Source organism: Anabas testudineus, chromosome 13 (genome assembly GCF_900324465.2).
Source record: "Anabas testudineus chromosome 13, fAnaTes1.2, whole genome shotgun sequence".
Taxonomy (NCBI): domain Eukaryota; kingdom Metazoa; phylum Chordata; class Actinopteri; order Anabantiformes; family Anabantidae; genus Anabas; species Anabas testudineus.
In genome coordinates this window covers 24,170,492-24,191,036 of record NC_046622.1, presented here as the reverse complement: position 1 = coordinate 24,191,036, position 20,545 = coordinate 24,170,492, and the positions used below count along the sequence as shown (strand labels likewise).

Here is a 20,545-nt window from a genome sequence, read left to right as displayed (position 1 = left end):
ATCCAGTCAATTTCATACTAGAACTGGATGCAGACCCAAAGCACAGCTCCAAACTATGCAAATATTCAACTATTTTCAGAAGAAGCAGTCAGCTGATATTCTATTTATAACAGATTAGCCAAAAACAGTTACCTGATATCAAACCTGATGAGCTGTTGTGGAAGCAGCTTGACTGGATGCTGCATATGTACATGGACACATGAGGTGAAATCTATCTCAGATGACATCACAAAATAACCCAAGGTCTACAAGGCTGTAATTTATGAAAATGAAGAATCCTTTGATGACAGCAAAGTCTGATGGACCTTTTTTTCTAACTTTATGATGATAAAGTTAAAGTTGTGATTATATTTCCCAGTTTTTAAAAATATTTTTTTAATAATTTCATGCATTTTTTCATGGAAAACAAGGCACTTTCTACGTGACACTGAACTTGTGAGTTACAAGTTAAGCATGTACAGCAAAATCACTTTAGGAGACACGCTAGGAAGTGCAATGTACTTGTGTTAAGATAACTGAGTTTTGTCTCTATGAATTCTCTGTTTAAAAAAAGTCTATATGTAATATGAAACTGCACAGAGAAACATTCATATATGGTATTATTTATTGTCAAAGATAGCTAAGGCCTGCACAATTTAATTACTTTTCTGTAGGTATTATTAAACATAAAGGTTTTTTCAACAATAAATACCAACCATGGATAAAAGTAGTCACAGGTAATACGTGTGTGTTTCTCTGGAATTATCTCTCAAAAAATGTATCCACCTTCAGCTATGATGTTTGGAGCCAGATAGTGAGGACAAACAGACACAACAAAACACTGCACAACGCTACCTTCAAACTGTACAAAGTACACGCACAGACATGCACAGATACACAGGGGCTATTTTGGATGCCTCCAGTCTGAGCTAATGGTGCATTTCACATAGCTATTTTTGAAGGCATTAAGGCACAGCAAGAATCAAATTGGTACAGCTATCCATCCCTCTCCTCAAAATAGACAACACATTGTTGACACATTCTCTGTGAAAAACAAGACTTCCTTCCTCTCGTCCGTCATTGAGGGTATAAAAGCCTGCTACCTTTGTCTGCCCCACTCCAGGTGAGTGCAACATCACAGGGACTCAGTGGAGATGTGGGTTAAAATGTAGCTGTGGAGAGGCTGTCAACTCCCATTCTGAAGTAAAAAACAAGGCATATTGGGCTAAAGGGAAGGGCTGCTCTCTGAAGGACTCACTCTGAGCTGAGCTCTCTGAGGAATCTATATCATGTGAAATAATGCATTAAAACATAGACATCAAACTTTAGAAAAGCTTCTTCTTGGAGTAAACTACAGTTGATCGGAAACTGAGCAATATAACCTCACATCTGGGCTTCTTCTGAAGCTTCTGGATTTGCAAATAACATAATAAAAAAAAATCCTTATTGTTAGTAAAATGTATGTCTAAGTACATTTGTCCATCACCATAACTGTGGCAATGTCAATGAGGAAGCTTCGCCGGTCACCAGCATCTCTCAGAGCATGCTCTTAACACATTCATTTGCCCCTTCCTCATCCTCAGTGATATAACCTCTATTCTACCACCTCAACTACCTCTCTGCCACAGAACTTCTGCACATAGAATACTGCCAATTGTCTTGTCAGTTATTCACCGTTCACTACATTGATTCGCTGCGTCAGCTTGTATTTAGTTTATGATTCTGGTGCTGTTCTACATGGCAGTTAAGGACTGGGACATCTCCTTCCTGACAGGGATGACTCCAAGATGGCCAGAAAAAAGAATAATATTGACTACCATTACAATGAGAAACAAGTACTGTAATACTCTGATATTTAATGACTAATTAAGAAAAATAATTTAAGATAAGGTATGGAAGTAGAGAACCACTATTTTAGGGGCAAGGTCTCTAAATCTGGTGTTAGGCTGAATTTGTTACACTTTCTCAAACCAGTTTCCTTCCTTTCTACTCCATCCAATTATACCCCTAAACCTGCTGTATGTTTGTTGACAGAGTTCCATGAATCTGGAAATCATCCAGACTTGATTGTTGTAATGTTCTGTATTCAGACTTGCCCCATTCTAATACTAAAAGTCTTCAAAAGTTCCAGGATGCTGCTGCTAGAATTTAAAGTAAATCTAGGAAATTTTGAAACACATTACACCAGTCCCTCCACTGCCTTCCTAGTAATCTGATCTGATTTTACGGTGCTTCTGATGACATAAAATCCCAAATGAATGTGTTCTTTCATACTGTATATGATCTACTGAACACTTAGACACCTCATACTCCACTTTGCTCTCTGAATGCTTAGCTTTTGTCTGTCCCAGAGTTAAAAAGAAGTCAACGGGCTGTTGTGATTTGGTTCTATATAAATATAATAAAATTAAATTAAATTGAACTGGGTAATAGAAACATACCAGACCTATCTCAAACCCTTCAAACATTAAAATGTAGGTTGAACAGGCGATCTTTCCTGAGGCATTATAGCTTGATGTTAAGTGACCAAGACATTAATAAATCATTTTTAATTTCTGTTCACACAAACATGATGATGAAAACTTTGGATAACGAGCTCCATTCATGTTCGTATTTGTCAAATGACTTGTTTATTAATTAGGATTGAGCAAAATCTATTGTGTTGATTCAATTTGGGCAGCTTGACAGTAAATATCTTGGCAGCTTTTTATTTCCAGTCCAAACAAAGATTTTTTTTTATTTTTTTTTGTTATCAAAGAGCCAGTTTCAAGTTTGTAGTTTATTTAGCTGAGGAGAACTATGTGATTCAGTGGTCAGGCAGCTTTGTTTAATGCTGTATGGAGTTATATTGAAAGCACTGACACTATTGTTCATATCATCAGAGACCAGGACCTTTATGTTGTGGTGGACAGCATTCACAAAGGGGTTTTAATGTTCTGGCCGACTGCTAAAGAAATTTCAGATCGTAATAATGAAATGGAAAGCTTTCAGCTGTGCTTCTGATGATTATTCATGTGACTCCTCAGCTCACTGATGGTGCATTGATCTGTACAAGTTCCTGTGAGGCCCAAGTGTTGCAAACATGTTGCTGAGGAGATGATTGGGGTGAAACATCCAATTAGAGGGTAGAGGTTCATCACTGGGAGGAAGGGATTGGATAGGACACCTGGGTCCTGCTGGGCTATGACTGGATGCAACTCCCTGGCACTATCAGAGGCGCTCTACTGCTCTGCTTGACAATAGGGCCAATTACCAGTCAGCGGGGCAAGACCTGAGACCCGCAGCCTGCATAACTTGGCTGGTACACTTAAGGAAACAAGGTTAGTGTTCTCTTGTTCTCCCCTAACATTTAGTCTCTGCTCATTTTCTCCCTTAGCCAAAACCCCATTACACATTATGACTTCAAGATAATTTCATGACATCATAGGCCTTAGTTTTGTTGACTATATCCCAGTAATGACACTAGTAGTGCTGAATAAGATAATAGGCAAGTGATTTGATAACGTTTTAATGGAAACATTGCTCAAGCCATCTATACATATATACATCTTTGACTTCTTTACACAGTGAACAGACATCATGGACTCCAGAAAAGCTTCCGTAAATAAAACTATTGCAGGCTACATCTTGGAACATCAGCAACTATGAAAAAACATGCTCCAGAAAAAAAATCTTCAGTAAATTTTAAGGTTTTAAAATTCAGATTGAAATTCAAAATTCATTCAGTGCTTCAAGTTACTGATTAAAGAAGTGTTTGATTACAAGGTTTGTGGAGTTCCATATGTGATACTGATAGCTTAACTTGATCTTTGTTTAAAGTTAGGTATGCATTTCTTCAGCCACACAATCTTTCTCTGGGCTTAAATGCTGTGAGTGCCTGAACCCAACCACAAAAAAAAAAAGTAATAATGTTTGAGTCAAATCTAAAAGCTGTACTCAAATGTCAAGGGGACACATTTGCTTAAAAAAGTTGATGTGTTAAACTGGATATTCTGGCAAAATATGTTTTCTGTGTTCATTTAGTTGTAGTAGTAGTAGTTAAATGAGCTCTAGATCTGTTTTACAAAAGAAAAAAATATATATGTGCACATGATCACACTAAAACTACTAAAATTAGTATATTTTCTTATATATTATATAGATTAATATTATATCATCTTTAACCTTGTTTAAATTTACCTGAAATTTCAGTACTTTTTGTGTTCTGAGCCTTAAGCTATGTCTGCTCCATAAACACACAGAATCTGCATAACCCAAAATCAGATAAATGAGCCCCAAATTAGCCAGTGGGGTGCTTTTAACTGTTTGTGTATTCGTGTATTTGTGCTTGGTTCTATGTGATGTAAGACTGAAAACAAATACACCTCACTATGGAATCTGAGTTTGTGAGATGGAGAGGATATGAATACAGACACAGTGGTACTATGAACACTGATCATTTTCCAAAAAAGCCCATTCAACTTCTAAACTCCCACAGTTAGATGTAATGTGCCAGTTGGAGACTGTGGTACTGCTGCTGAACAAGGGTTGATAACCTGCAGCTCTTCAGCCTCTCTCTAGTGACTCACTGGTTTTGTACAAAAAAAAAAAAAAAACAGAAATGAATGAAAATGTTTTAACACTGTAACTAAAAAGGATGATTAAAATAATGGCCAAAGGTCTAGGACACCATTCGTTTTGTGCACTGCTAGATGAGGTTAACTGTGCTGCTCTCTAACCAATTCCAATTTTTTTTCAGTCCAAAGATGACCTAAAATATTTGTATAGGACAAACCTTCCTGGAAAACAAAGGCCAGGCCTTAATTTGTAGATTGTTAACTAACTGTAGACTGGTGAGTTTTTAAAGTCTTTGAAATCACTTTGCAACCTTTTCCAGCTATTTGTAAATGAACAAGTCTTAATCGTAGATCCTCTGAAAGTTTCTTTTGGCGAGGCATGGCTCACATAAGTGTTCCCACTAGACACTGGGAGAACACTACAAAGATGGTAAACTCATTGTGAATCACAATGTCTCCTTGAATGTGTTGGCAAGTAGACCAAAGACTAAGCCTGACCTTCTTTTGACAGTTTATGACAGAGAACAACAACATGTTGTCTGTTTTCTATACAAAACTGCAAACACAAACATGAGGAACATATCAATAAAATGTGACCAGACAATGGGTTTATTTTAATTTTGAGATGTGGGTATGACATGCAGCAAAGGTCCCCAGCCACTGGCTACCAGGATTCTCTAGATAACAGATTTATTTATCACTGAAATATAGTACAACATCCAGTTTGTCTGACTACAGGGTTATTAAACATTGTATTGGATAAATGTAGGCATATCACATGCATATGGTTATAAAAAAGATTGTGGTTGTGCATAACATAAAAGTGAGAAAGTTGGTGTTAGTGAAAGGTTGGACTGGTTGGATGCCATTGGGCGCTATTTCAAGACATGTTAATATGGAATTTATGAGAAGTTAGAGACAAGTAACTTTTATAGTTACATTTATAGATACAAAAATGACATGTGTGTGAAGAATAAAAAAAAGGCCTGAAAAACCTCTGCAGATCAGTGAGTCAGTTGTACAGAAGTTGTCCCACGGCCTCCACATTCAGCTATGAGAATGATGTGTGTGCATGTGGGTGTGTGTGTGTTTAGGAGAGAGTAATGTTGATGTTACCTCTGATCACTCTCCCTCTTACTGAGCTCGTTCACTCACTCTGTGCAGTCACACAGCCAGGTCTGTCAGCTCAGTGGGGTCTCATGCCAACTGTCTGGATTGTTGGCATGTAAACATTACATCTCACTTTCTGACACCAAGTGCAAGGTGCTTACCCTGTCATCTTACTTCTATTCACCCTTAGACTTATTTTTCTTAGTGGCCAATTAATAATAACAATAATTTTACCAAAAGCTCCCAAAAACTTTGGAATATGTGGAGTGAGGGTCATTCGACAATGAAAGACAACAGGGTGTTAAATGTAAAAGACTGACTCTGCTAAATAATTTCACCTCATTTTAACACAATTACTATTCAGTTAATACAAGAAGCAATACATCTTTATGGTAAAAAAAAATGGAGAGGATTCTGTGCAAGAAAACATTGATATAAATCTGAATGTGTATTTGCCGTTTGTGTGTCAGTGCCTTCACTGATATCTGCTTGAACAACCGATTAGGCACTAATGAAAAGTAAAACTTCAGTTTAAGGCATGGCTTCAACGAACATGTATGCAGAGAAAAAGGTAAGAGTAAAAGAAGGGAAAGTAAACTTTTATTAACGGCTGTGACCTTGGTGCTTCACTACCGCACACATGCATAAGCAGGCATGCACCACTGTGATGTGACCTTCAGTCCTCATCAGAGACAGGTCATCAGAAACAAATACAAGGAGACAATTGATTTGTGGGCACAGGATGGGAAGGGGTGGGGGCAGGCGCTAAAACTAACCATTTCAGACAGGGGATCACAAGGGGTATGGCATAAAGGCCCATTAAAAGGAAATAAGCTTGAAATTCTTCAGTAAATCATCCAAAATTATTTTTAGTAGAGCCCCAGAATAAAAATGTGGACCTGGAATTGTGCCTCTTTAACAAGGCCTGAATTCACGTCCAATAGTGTTTAAAATACTTTTTTCACCAGTTATTCTACAGAGCACCTAAAGGGGTACATCCACCTATATCCATGCAGTTGACCAGATGATTGTAGTTATTCATAAATGAAGGAATTTAACCAATCAAGACTGATGTATCCCTTGCGCCGGAATAGTCAAATTCGCTTTAGATGTCTTTCAGATACAATGTATTGATCACAAAAGGCAAGCAAAGCTGTAATGCAATTATAATTCAATTCAATCCAAGATAAAACTCAACTAACTTCAATTCCTCTTGGTACAATCTCTCCACAGATAGAAATACAACTGGGTTCACATCAGGTAACCAGCAGGACATATCTTCACTGTATTCTTCAGTCACTAGAAAGCCTTGAAACTGCTCTTGGAGATATTGTTGAGTGTCACAGTGTGTGTTTACTTGTTCATAAGCCATAGATCTCTCACACACCGATCCACAAAACAGAGAAACAAGTAGTGAAACCCATGGAAACAGGTTTAAAATGACATCTATAGCAAATAGAACAAAGCCATGCCAACGCAGGAACATAAACATCATCACTGTTGCCATTTCCCAGAAGCGCTGCGTTCCCAGACACACTACATACTATATTAAAAAAAGATCCAAATGAGCTCTAAAAAACAACAGAAGACAATGGAGAGAAGTTGACTTTGAATTGGCCTGAATATAAAGCCGTTGTTATAAAACAGTGTTAAATGGAGCCAAAAGCAGTTGTTAGAAAAGAAATGGCGAGGCAGAATGAACACTCCCAGCCTTCCCGAAAACACATACGCCGACACGAGCCACTGTGTTTGACCTCCTCTGAATTGAGTCCCTGGCGAGGATTATGGGCAGTGCTTCAGAAAAAGATGAGCTCCTCGTTTTCTCAACAGTCCCTTTTAACCTCTACGGTGAGCCAACTATTCTAAATCCCTCTACACTGTGAAGGGGAAAGACAGGGAGACGAGGGGAGGAAAAAAAAAAACACTTTCCACCTTTCATGTCTGAGCACCAAGGTCATTCTGGTGCTATCAGGAAATCACAGGGAAAGTGAATAAGTGGGAAGAACAGGGGGACGGGAGTGAGCCATGGGATTAGGAGCAAAGCTGAAAAAGTTTAATCTAAAGCAATCAGCTCCACCTTTATGGGGTCTTTATAAAGGGTCTCCGATTGGATGAGGCAGGAATAAAAGAAAGATATCCAAGTGTAATGTGCTGCCAAGGCAAATTGAGCATTTGGTTGATGATGCCAGAGAAGAACATTCTCTTGCCTCTGGCTTTTATCTGGCAGCACCATAGATAAATAACACCTTCCATGTCATTAGGGAGAGGAAGATACACTAAGCATTATGTTTGTGATTGCAGCTACATACTCAATGTAGAGACTTTGATCCCTTGCTCAGCCTCAGGAGACAAAGCTCTGCCATCAGTACTCTGTGGAACAACCGCTGTTGATGAGGAAGGGCATTTGGAGGAGATATCACAGTCGGAGGAGGCTGGGATTTGACAAGCTGTGTTGGCCAACCCTAGTGGGCCATCAGCTGTGTGTGTGTGTGTGAGTGTGTGAAGAGTGACAGCAGCCTGCCGTGTTCCCTGGTGTGCTGTGGTCTGTGGCCTTGAAGGCAGCACAGTCCTGAGGCTGATGTATTTTAATCCTGTTTCTTCCGGCTGTGTCACACCATGGGACTGCGCTAGCACTGCTCCGTCCCTCAGCCCATTTCCACCCCAACCTTTGCTTTTTAATCAGTGTGGTCAAACAGGGAAACACTGTGGTGCTAAGATTTTACAAATATAATTAGAGAAATTAACTAGGGCAAAAATGAGCTCTTCAACTAACTTGCACAAGGGTGACCTTGACAATTGCAGAAATATTGCAGCTCTACCTGACCAGTTTCAAAGCCAATGCAACATTCTCTGACAATACACTGCTTTGGCCAGTCAAATGTTCAGGGTACATTCCTGGAGAATTCATTTCTAAAATACAGTAAATACCACAATTTTACCTGTACTTGTGAGTGGACAGCACCTTTGGGATGACCTGGATAGCTGAGAATCTACATAGAAGAGATCTCCTGAAAACAACTAAGACCTGAACTACAGGCTCACTGTATATGTTTGTGGTGATACAGTAACTAACATAATAATAAGGACACAGATCACTAAATTATCCTGCTCCCCATATGATCTAGTGGACTAGGATTTCTAATTTTCACCCTGGCAGTTTCAGTTTGGCTCATGGAATGGGAACTGTGTTTCACACTAACCCTTGTACCCAAGGATAGGTCAAGGACAACAAGTTGCTAATTTTGTGTAAGTTTGAGAGTAATTTGGGATGAAAGTGTCACTTGGAAGTGTCTGCCAATTGACTAATGACTTGATTTACTAAGATTTTAAATATCAAGTACTACATTAAGTGCATAATCTTAACAATTGCACATTTTGTTTGGTACTAGTGTTTAAAAATCAATCTGCATCACTGTACACAGGATCAGTCTTTGTGAAATCGTTTCACAAACAAGTTTTACATGTGTATATTCAATCTCTTCAATAACTCTGGGGAATCCATCGACCATAAAAAGGCTGTGTTTTGCCTCATTCAGTGCATTCTAACCGTAAACTAAAAATGAAACTGCAGTAATAATGCTCATTAATAACTCAGATGCAAGAAAATGCAGAGACAGGTTTGGTTTGGCAGATACAGTGTGGCTTCTTCTTGTGACTGGCTTCAAAATCAGCCTGTAGCTTATCCAACAGTGCCACAATCAGATTGCTGGACAGACAATATGTTTGTCTTATTTTTAAATCTTTCAGGTTTGATAAAGCAAAATGTGTGTGTTTAATTTATGTATTCACCATTTTTCCTCCCTCTATTTTGTGCACTTAGGCAAAAATACTTATCTATGCATATTTCTTTCAAAGGTGCAAAATCTACCAGTGCACATTTTTGGAAAGACAGTCATCTGTGTGGACCCTTAGTAGATCAGTTTGCGCCATCAGTTATGTGTCAGGATCTAAAAATATTGTAAGTCAATATTATCAGAGGCCAGGAATCATTCCTGCATTAAAAAACTGACAACACAGTCGGAGCTGGTTGAATGGGGCTTTACATGGGCACCGGAACCATAGCTAGGGAATCTAACCATGAAAAGACAAAAACAATACATTTATTCAAATATTTGACCTACTGTACCTTGTACTGTATCTGCTATATAAAAAACATTTAAGAAACATTTTATTTTAAGATTTACTCAGATTATAGATAAGATTTATAATGAACTTGCCTAGAGTAGCACAGTAGCTCAATCCTGTGAATCTGAGAGTGGTATAAATACAGTGAGGGAAAAAATTATTTGAACCCCAGCTGATTTTGTAAGTTTGCCCACTAACAAAGAAATGATCAGTCTATAATTTCAATGGTAGGTGTATTTGAACAGTGAGACACAACAATGACAAAAAAAATCCAGAAAAATGCGTTTCAAAAAGAGTTATAAATTAATTTGCATTTCCACGAAGGAAAGAAGTATTTGATCCCTTCGAAAAACGTGCTTAGTACTTGGTGGCAAACCTTTGTTGGCAATCACAGAGGTCAGCGTTCTTGTAGTTGGCACAAGGTTTGCACACATCTCAGGGGGGATTTTGGCCCACTCCTCTTTGCAGATCCTCTCCAATGTTTGGCAACTCGAACCTTCAGCTCCCTCCACAGATTTTCTATGGGATTAAGGTCTGGAGACTGACTAGGCCACTCCATGACCTTAATATGCTTCTTCTTGAGCCAGTGATTTGTTGCCTTAGCCGTGTGTTTTGCATCATTGTCATGCTGGAGTACCCAACCACGACCCTTTTCAATGCCCTGACTGAGGGAGGAGGTTCTCACCCAACATTTGACGGTACATGGCCCCATCCATCCTCCCTTTGATGCGGTGCAATTGTCCTGTCCCCTTGGCAGAAAAAACACCCCAAAGCCTAATGTTTCCACCTCCATATTTGACAGTGGGGATGGTGTTTTGGAGTCATAGGCAGCCTTCCTCCTCCTCCAAACACAGCGAGTGAGTTGATGCCAAAGAGCTCGATTTTGGTCTTATCTGACCACAACACCTTTCACCCAGTCTTCCTCTGAATCAGTCAGATGTTCAGTGGCAAACTTCAACGGGCCTGTAGATGGGCTGTCTTGAGCAGGGGGACCTTGCGGGCACAGCAGGATTTCAGTCCTTCACGGCGTAGTGTGTTACCAACTGTTTTTTTGGTGACTATGGTCCAGCTGCCTTGAGATCATTGACAAGTTCCTCCCGAGTGGTTCTTGGCTGATTCCTCACGTTCTCATTATCATTGAAACTCCACGAGGTGAGATCTTGCATGGAGCTCCAGACCAAAGGGAGACTGGCAGTTAATTTATGTTTCTTCCATTTGCGAATAATTGCACCAACTGTTGTCACCTTCTCACCCAGCTGCTTGGCGATGGTCTTGTAGCCCAATTCCAGCCTTGTGTAGGTCCACAATCTTGTCCCTGACATCCTTGGAAAGCTCTTTGGTCTTGGCCATGGTGAAGAGTTTGGAATCTGGATTGATTGATTGCTTCTGTGGACAGGTCTCTTTTATACAGGTAACGAGCTGAGAGGGCTGCCAATGTCAGCTCGTTACCTGTATAAGATCCACCTGGGAGCTAGAGATCTTGCTGACGGATAGGGGATCAAATACTTATTTTCCTTCATGGAAATGCAAATTAATTTATAACTCTTTTTGAAACGCATTTTTCTGGATTTTTTTTGTCATTGTTGTGTCTGAGTTGTTCCTGAATCAACAACACCTATGTTCGGAATAATAAAGGAAAAGGCCAGCTGAGATTTGACCAGACTCTTTTCCAAAGCAACTCTTGCTGCAAGTTGCAACAAGTTAGCCTTTCAGTATCCAAACTGAGCCACCATAATGCCCGAAAACCCAATGTTTTGAATCTTGCAAAGCAGCTGTTGTTTGTTTCAGTTGTGGAGTATTCTTCCTTGTTAGAGGTTTAGAAAGGAAATACAACCTTTGCCTAACTGGTTACAGATATTAGTTACAGCTGCATTAAATCCACATACAGCACATATAGCAACAAATATTTACACACATGAAAATGTGTCAAGACTGGTTCGGTTAAAAGAATTACATCATAATAATATGTGCGAAACAAATTTCACAGCAGCAGCAATTCTCTTTAATTCCTATCAGAAGAAGGTATAGTCACATGTTGGCGGCGGTGTAAGACAGGGAACTGGCACTTCAGTCCACCTCCCACTCTGCTAAATAAACCATGAAATCAGGTGTTAAGTGTGGATTACTGATGACTAGCTTTCTAGGCGTAGCTCTGGCGTTTCCAATTTTAAAGGTGTTTAGAGGCAGTGAATGGGGAAATAATAGCTTAGTGTCACCTTATCAAATCAAATTTGGAGAGGAAGGAGGGGTTGCATTTCACTGAGATTAGACTGCTGTGTGTGGGTTGCCAGGAAAGGAATTTGTCCTTTAAGTAGAGCTGGTAAGACTGGGTTGATGTGATGGCATTACATATTCATCCTGAAGAACCTTGCTAAGATCTGATACACATGTGTATGTGTGATGGAAGAGGAATCAGACAATTTAAAAGCAAACTTACCAGGGAACTGGTAGCTATAGCTTGGGGCAAAACCAGTGTATCCTCTGCCATATGTAGCTACAATATTAGGATAACCTGGGGAGAAGGTAAGAGATAACTGTTATTAAATGCTCTTCGGGAACTTAAGCTGAAATAATGTAAATTGAAAGCAAAAAACTATGTGTATGTATATTTATATTCTATGAGTAAAAAATAAATCAAGCTGACAATCTGAGGTCAGATTGAGAAAATCATAGTTAGAATGCAGTTTCAGTTTAAATGAACCTAAACTGTTCAAAGGAGACACAAGGCGTTACTGTTAAACACAGTGAGGCAGCGTCTTAGACAGTGTTTTTGCACTGTTACAGACATGAGAAGTTATAAAAGAAACTATGTGACCGCACACAGGAATATCATAGATTTTCCGATTAACAGGACCACCAAATTGAAGAAATACACACATGCAGAAAAGCAGTGCACTTACTCAGCATGCCCATGCCCAGCATGAAGGCATCCATTGTGTACGGTAGACTCCTGGCCCGACCTCGTGTCCCTGGAGGAAACATCACTTCCTTAGGCTGGGCCTTTTTGCATTCTACCTGTGGAACATGGACAACAACGGCAACAATGCTCACAACAGAAACTGATCAATCAAATCATCTTAAAAGTTAATGTCTACTTCAAACCCCACTTCCAGAAAAGTTATGACTTTTCCTAGTTTTCTTAGTTTGCAGTAAAAACTAAAATCTGTACTTGTAGTTTGCTTAAAACTTAAGCCGCTCAGTCATCTGTGGTTCCCATTGCCTGATTTGCCTCTTGAAGATGTTTAAACTGCAGGCATTCCAGTCAAGCACACACACATTCCTTATCGACAAGTGCTTTCAGGAAAAGCTAAGCTGTAAAAATATGAAATTCAGCAAACTAATATGATTTTCACAGTATAAATCACTTCACAAATCACAAATTTCACCTTTTAGAATGTTGTTATTTTATTACACTTATGAGGGGCGTTAGTTTCTCTAGTGCAGAAGATGAGGTTATTATTTTATATTTTTGGTATAATCCAGGCATCAGTCTGTCATCCAATTGAATGTACCTTGGACCACATCAGAGAGAATGACTTCATTATTCAAGCTTGGCTTTGGTGCACCAATCTCACAGCTGCTGCACGTCATTTGTGAGTGCAACTAATGTTTTAATTTCCCTCTGTTATTCCTGTGGTCGCATCTCTGTCTTGTTACTTCACTCCTTAAATTAAAAGAGGATTGTCTCCTCTCTCTCTCACTTCCTTAGTCAAAGACACACACAGAGACACATGCACACACTGCCAGTCTCCTGCACTGTTTCCCCCCACTTCACTGTTACTGCCTTTATCAGGGGGGATATCGGAAATGCTAATTTGTCCTGCATTGCTCCAAGGCCATTTGCTTAAGGTCACAGAGACTTTGTTTGAATGGCTTTGCCAATATCATCATTATGCCTCAATCAATATGCCAGATTCAGAAAAACACAATGTGCCAAAGGCTGCTTTACCCTTCAAAGTTCTTGTTTAACTGAAAACAGAGTGCGTTAGCAGTGAATAGAAGGAGGTTGTAATTATTACCCAATCAAGTGGATACAGAAAGTGCTGCAGGGAGAGCACTCTGGGCTGTCTCAGCAGGAGCCTGGTGCCTACTTAAAAGGTAGCGTTTCCCTGCTTTTACCAACCACATATGGAGAGTCAGTGCTGATCCTTGTAATCAAAATACAAATGAGTAGGCCTGAGCTAACAGAGTACAGCTGTATGGTGTAACTTGAGCAGCTGTTAATATCTAATGCGATACAAAAGTCTAAGAAGTGACACAGAAGTGCTCAAACAGCCAACAGTAAATGTCACTCAGTGTGGGCTTTAGATTGGCAGAGCCCACCCACTCCTAGCCCTGTGGAGAGATGAGGAGTGGTGGGTGGCACTTGGCAGGGTGCAATTAGTAATCATCCAGGTGACAAAAGCAGAGTAGGCAACTACAGGCAGTTGGAAAGGCCAGCAGTAAAACAACCATCAAACCACATCATCAATGACCTTGACCTTTTTGCCGCTCATAAAACCAATCAATACATCAGATATAGATGTAAGATACTCATTTACATTTACAGTCATTTGGCAGACTCGTTTATCTAAAGTGAATTACAACTAAGGTACAAGGCAAGCAAAATATCAAAGTCAAAGAAAAAAATTTAAGCAAAATGCTAGAAATGTTTCAATTTCTTGAGAGGAAAGTTCAAGTGATATTCATATCATGTATATGATTAAATAACCATTGTGACTATTAGTTTAGCTTGAGTCAATTATACATTATTGTATTATATGTATATTGTATGATATTATATATTATGTTGTACACTACAGTTGACCACCGATTCATTATGTTTAAAACTACTTTATAGGTGTTGAGTTTACCTATACTCTCCATTAGGGAGGCAAGAAAAATGCTCCAGCAGAGAAAGGGTATTTTGACAGAATATCTGGGTACATTAACACCTTCTGGCTTGAATGTCCTTTTGAGTGTTTTTTTTTTTATTTTTATGGTGGGCATTTCCCCTGTGCTTTGATTGCCAGATCGTACAATGAAAATGGCTGTCTGTTCAAAATGTAGTTCACTGAATTTGAATTTAAGATGGAAAAAGGCCATACAAGCATACAAGCGTGCATTATCTGCATAGAAATTAATATTATAGGTCTGTGTTTGTTTAACACTTTGTAAACATATATAAACTGTAAATAGCAATAATCAAACACCACCTTGTGCTTGACTCTTGGTATATACTGAATATAAGTAAAGGTGATGTGAGATCATCACTACAGGTGATGTTCTATCAGACAAATATGGATGGATGATGTTTTTTCCAGAAAATCTTTGGTGTGACTGGAAGTTGAGTCATCACAACTGGACTTCCTACTTATACAACATGTGCTATAGGAGCTACTTCTTCTGCTTTCCGTTTTTAAATGACAAATGAATACTGCCACATGTGGGTATGGAGAGTTATTTTCTATTTTGGCTCAGACGAAGGAAAGATCCCAGGTACGAATGGATGGTTGGAGTGATGAAGGCAACATGTCAGTCTAAGTAGCTTCTAGTTCTTTTGTGTTGCTTTGGTGTTGCAGCCCTTAGGTCAACTATAACAGCAAGGTATTTAGTGATTAAATCAGTACTAATGTGCAACTGGTGAGGATCCAGATTGTCTGTTCCAGCTGCTGTAATAAATAAGCACAGAGCAGTGTGTGAAAGTAGTAGTGCAGTTTCACAGCAACAGTTTCTGTGATGTACAATGAATGATCTCTCATCCCTGAAGCATATTTGTCTGTGCCTGTTTGTTTAGTATTATCTAAATGACCTGAAACCAACAAACCTAGTTGTTAACACATGAGGATGAATGATAGAGGGAAACTAATTAGGAAAAGCCTATTGGCAACTAAGGTATTCAGGTGTGTTATGGCCTGTTGATAGCAGCACAGCAATATAGCTCAGTGGTATTTAAATAGCCGACTCATTACACAAGCTATTTTATCTACTTTTAGGTACATTATAGCTACTAACCTAATACTACATCACATCATCACAACCACTAGTACTGAAACGGTAATAAAGACTTTGGTGCCACAGAGTAAGAGTACCAAAAGTGCATCTATGTCACAACTTAAAGATATTTGAGGGACATTTTCCTCTGAGGTTTGTACAGTATGTGTTGGATAATGTGTGGAAACCTGCATGAACGCAACATAGTAATGTAATAGTAATTCATTCAAAAAAATAAAGAGTTGCAGCATTCAACCTGCAAGAATCATCATAGAGCCTAGTGAACAGTCACTGTGGTTACACTTCAAGCATAACTATACATGGGTTGGGGTTTGGCACATAAAATGTGAGTGGTTAGGGTTGTTACCTGGGGCCGTATTCACAAATGTTCCTATAAAAGTCTCAGAGAGCTCCTAACTTAGCCTAAAAGTTCCAGCTCAGAGTTTGAGCTGAAGAGTGATTTAGGAAACTCTAGAGCAACCTTTTAGTTAAGCAGCATGACAAAGGTTCCTGAAAAGCATTTAGAGGCCCCCAGGAGAATAGGAGGGAAATAACAATAATAATAAAATTAATAATAGGTAGGGTGTAGGCAGGTATTAGAGATTGCCACAAAGTTTAGGTCTTTGTTTCCTGCCTCTCCACATGTACACTTGTCACAATATAGAAAAAAGATAAAAATGTGTTCTTGATGAGGAGTATAAAATGATAGGATAGGAATAGGCTTACTGTCATGTTAAGACATGGTTTAAGTATTTATACAGTTTGATGTTTGATTATATTTACAGGATATATTATAAGCAGATAGTGATTGCTGGTCAGTCTATTTTATTAGCAGAATTAGCACTTAAAATAAAAGATTAAATAATAAAATATTTTATTTTCTCATGGCGTGATAATGTGGCTCTGTGTCCCATCAATTGTATCAAGAACACTGGGGAGCTCTGCTCTATGGCCTGAATGTCCTGTGGAAATAAATGAGGTACATGCACGTTACAATATGAAAGCACCGCAATTAGTTTCCTTACTGAAACAAGTCGCAACACAAGACACAAGTCACTGTTTTGTGTCATATTATCATTTCTAGTGTTGGGTGGTTGATGTGAGCACATCTCTTATGAGATCATCCACAAACATTATCCCTACACTGATATACACTGTCTGTTATCATTGATGTTTAGTGTTTGGATAATATTTCTTTTACCTTACTGTCTTATAACCATATTTAAACTCCTCCTCCCTACTTACCTTTAAGGGCTAAATGCTTTGTGAATCATTTTTATTTTTACTAGGAATTAGTCTTAACTTTGAGGGGAAAAGCTTTGTAAATATGGCCCCAGGTTGATTAGCATAGATGACTAAAGATGGAATGACTAGACTGACTGAACAAATGATGAATCTTAGACAAGCCTTTAAATATATATTTCTGTATTATTGTCATAATACAATAACACTGAGACTCTAATAATAAAACGTCACTCAGTTCAACTCTAATGGTCTAAAATCGACTAATAGTCTAAAACGTCAATCTCTCTAATTTATGAATACTAATTACCTAGTATTCACATAATATTGGGAATATGCCCTTGTCTAGTGAGCAGTTCTTTGTAGATGTGGCTGTCATAAAACAAGAGCTGATCAGGTCAGACCTATAGTACCCTCATCTGCTTTGGATTTTTGTATGAGTTAGACATGAAATAGTATTTGCTTCTCTTAGAGAGGGTAAAAAAAGGTGTGTATGCATGTTTAACATATGTGTTACTAATGTGTCTGTGTCTTTGCCATATAGTGTGGGGTGAAGGAAAGTACAGCCCTTTTTTATTTATGTGTTCTATTACAACCAGTTAGGGAGCTATAAAGGCGAGTTAACGTTACAGCACCAAACAGCAACTGCTTTGACTTACACAATTATGTGCAGAAAATGGTTCTCTCAATCTTTTGCTCCCATATCCCTGTCTGTCTGCCTCTGTCTTTTGATGTGTGGCTTTGATAATGCATCTATTTTAAAAGAAATTTTAGACTGGACCTTGTAGGAAAAGTGATGTTGCATTGGTCTCAATGACATGAAAATAGAACTGTACTGTACTGAAAGTACACAAGCTTAGTGTGTGCAGTAAAAGTAAAACTTTAATTTAGTACTTCATGCAAAGTTTTTGTTAATAGGTTGACAGTGGCCACTAGTTACCTGTGGATCTGATGCACTGTACAAAGTGGATAAAAAAATTAAGTGGATAACCTCAGAATCCTTCAGCAAACCATCAGCTAGATAGTTAACAATTTGACACAATTGGTTATTCGACAGAACAATAACCCCAAACAGAGCGGGCTTTTGGAATGGCCTGAAGTCCAGACCTCAACCTTATCCTTATCGAAGGGCCAGAAAACCCAACACATTTAAGTGAATTCAGTTCCAAGTTCCAGTTCAGTCAAGAAGCGACTCAACTTTCTAACCACAAATTCCGAGAAGCTCGTTTATGGTTACCATGCCAAGTGTAAGCCTGTATTTGGAGCATATATTGTATCTTTAATAACCCAACATGAATTAAGGTCTGTGCACCAAATTGTTGGAATTTTCTTCTATTAAAGATGTATATTGTACATTAATTATGAACCAGCAAAAAAAACAAAAACAAGCTAAAACAAATAATGTCAAGCCGATCATTACTGTCTATCACTGTCTATCTACAGTTTATGTCAACTTCCAACTGCAACTGTAGCCAGCAGGTGAAACACTATTGTCAGTGGCACCCAGCAACTCCATGCCCATGTACTGGTGCATGAACCTGCTGCCAACTAACATTTATTTCTTGGTGTGAATATTAACTATGTGTCTGGTGTATGAAGCTATCTGCATGAAGCTGCATACACAAATGTCAAGTGTTCTTTGCCATGAGGTTTGTAAACAAGCTACACTGAATGTTGGACATAAGGAAGACATATGAATTTTGATATACAGTCCATCATATTGCCATGTTATCATGTTTTACATTTGTCCTGACATAAACAGCTGTTTTTGCAACAGAAAACATTCTGTTTTAACCTGTATTTATGAAGATTTTAGGCACCAATTCAATGTGCATGATGATTTACTCATCCTACAGCTGGGCTATGGGATAAGGAGAAACATGCTGTGGGTTTGCACCATGTTGAATCAATTAGAAGTTGATTATGTAAAGTAAATTTTAGTTTAAGTTGGTGTATTATGAACAATAAATGTAGAAATTGAAACTGCACCCCAATAACTATTTACAACTGAGCAGAAGAATTTTGAATCGTATGCCACCCCACTTTGCACTTAAAAATATACAATAGTAGTTTGCCTGTTTCAAGTATATGTGACCTCAAATAGGTGCTGTTACAGATACTGATAAAGTTCAGACAGTATGCCAAACTTGACAACAGGCAGACTTCTGTGGTAGTCACTAAATTATTTTGTTGTTTCGCATCACATTGATATAATGTCATGCAATTTGAACAACAGGTTGCAAACGATAAAGGTTTATCATTATCAAGCCCATGATAATTCCTTCATGGGGAATTCTTTGTAATATAGAATTCCCTTTTTGTGTAATTCAAAAGCAGAAAGAGCTTGTGTTCACCTGCATCATCAGACCTCCCTGCACTTCACCTTATGATCTGTAGATCACAGTATCAGATCACAGTATATACAATATACCCAACCCTGTCTCCTAAAAAATAAGTTTCAATACAACGAAACTGCAAATAAAATAACACCTTTGATATGAGATACTCAAACGTGCTATATATATATATATATATATATATATATATATATATATGTATATATATATGTATATATATATATATATATATATATATATATATATATATATATATATATATATATATATATATATATAAATGTTATATATTTTTTGTTTACTACATAGTAAATGTCTCATAATAAAGATATTGTGTATGAAGTGACTGAAATTTTTTTATAAAGCCAGCCCACAACCTTAACCTTGTGCTGTGCGTGCCAGAGTACAACCAATTTAGAGTAACTGTATTTGTGATACATTTACTTTAGTTTTGGATTTAATAGAAAGCGTAATCTAGTTGCAATTACGTTCCCCACAAAAACATTATCTTTAATTGCAGTTTAGTTATATATAACTTAACTAGGTTGACACTAAATTCTTTAAACCATTTCTCAAAAGATCTGGCAACTGGTAGGTGAGTGAGACTGGCTTATATGTAGAGCAAAAGAGCATGGCACCAGCTGGAAGTGGCTAGTGGAGACAAAAAACTGGTCAATAACAGAAGAGTGGAGTCGTTGACTGTGTGATTGTCAGAGAGGAAAAAGGGAGAGTCCAGCATAATGAATGCGGGGCAGGGGGAATAATAGACCAATCAGCAAAAAAATCACCAGGGATCATGACCTACTGTATAATTTTAGTAGCTTCAGCTTCATAAATTAAGTGTGCTGCATTGTGGTGTATGACACAGGTCAACTGTCAGCATAATAATGTAATTCAAAAGTCATGTAATAAAATAAACAATACAAATAAAATATATCAGGTACATGTATCTATTGTTTATTCAAGGTTTTGTCTTTAGAAAAAAAATAACGTTTTAATTTTTTACAACCAAAACACCTGTCAACCTCTGTACCATGTTTGGTCAAGGCCAGTGACACAGTTTACCTGAGAGGGTGGACGGGAAAGAGACAGAAACAGATGGCCAGTTTGGCCTTCAAAGAACTTGATGTAAAGCGGTGTAAAGCAATATGAAAGAACTGTAAATGAAGCAGTTTGACCAGACAGGCATTTCACAAGCAGTCC

At 38.2% G+C, this 20,545-nt stretch overlaps 1 protein-coding gene across 8 annotated transcripts in view; it reads right to left on the bottom strand.

Annotated features, from left to right (window-relative positions):
* Positions 1-20,545, bottom strand: part of LOC113148183 (RNA-binding protein Musashi homolog 2-like) — a 200,322-nt gene that overhangs the window by 39,890 nt on the left and 139,887 nt on the right. For all 8 annotated transcript variants that reach the window (XM_026339772.1, XM_026339754.1, XM_026339780.1 and 5 more), the window contains exons 9-10: positions 12,671-12,785; positions 12,208-12,282 (exon numbers count right to left, since the gene is read on the bottom strand). In XM_026339772.1, coding sequence (XP_026195557.1) covers positions 12,208-12,282; positions 12,671-12,785 — 190 coding nt within the window. The remainder of the gene's footprint in view (positions 1-12,207; positions 12,283-12,670; positions 12,786-20,545) is intronic.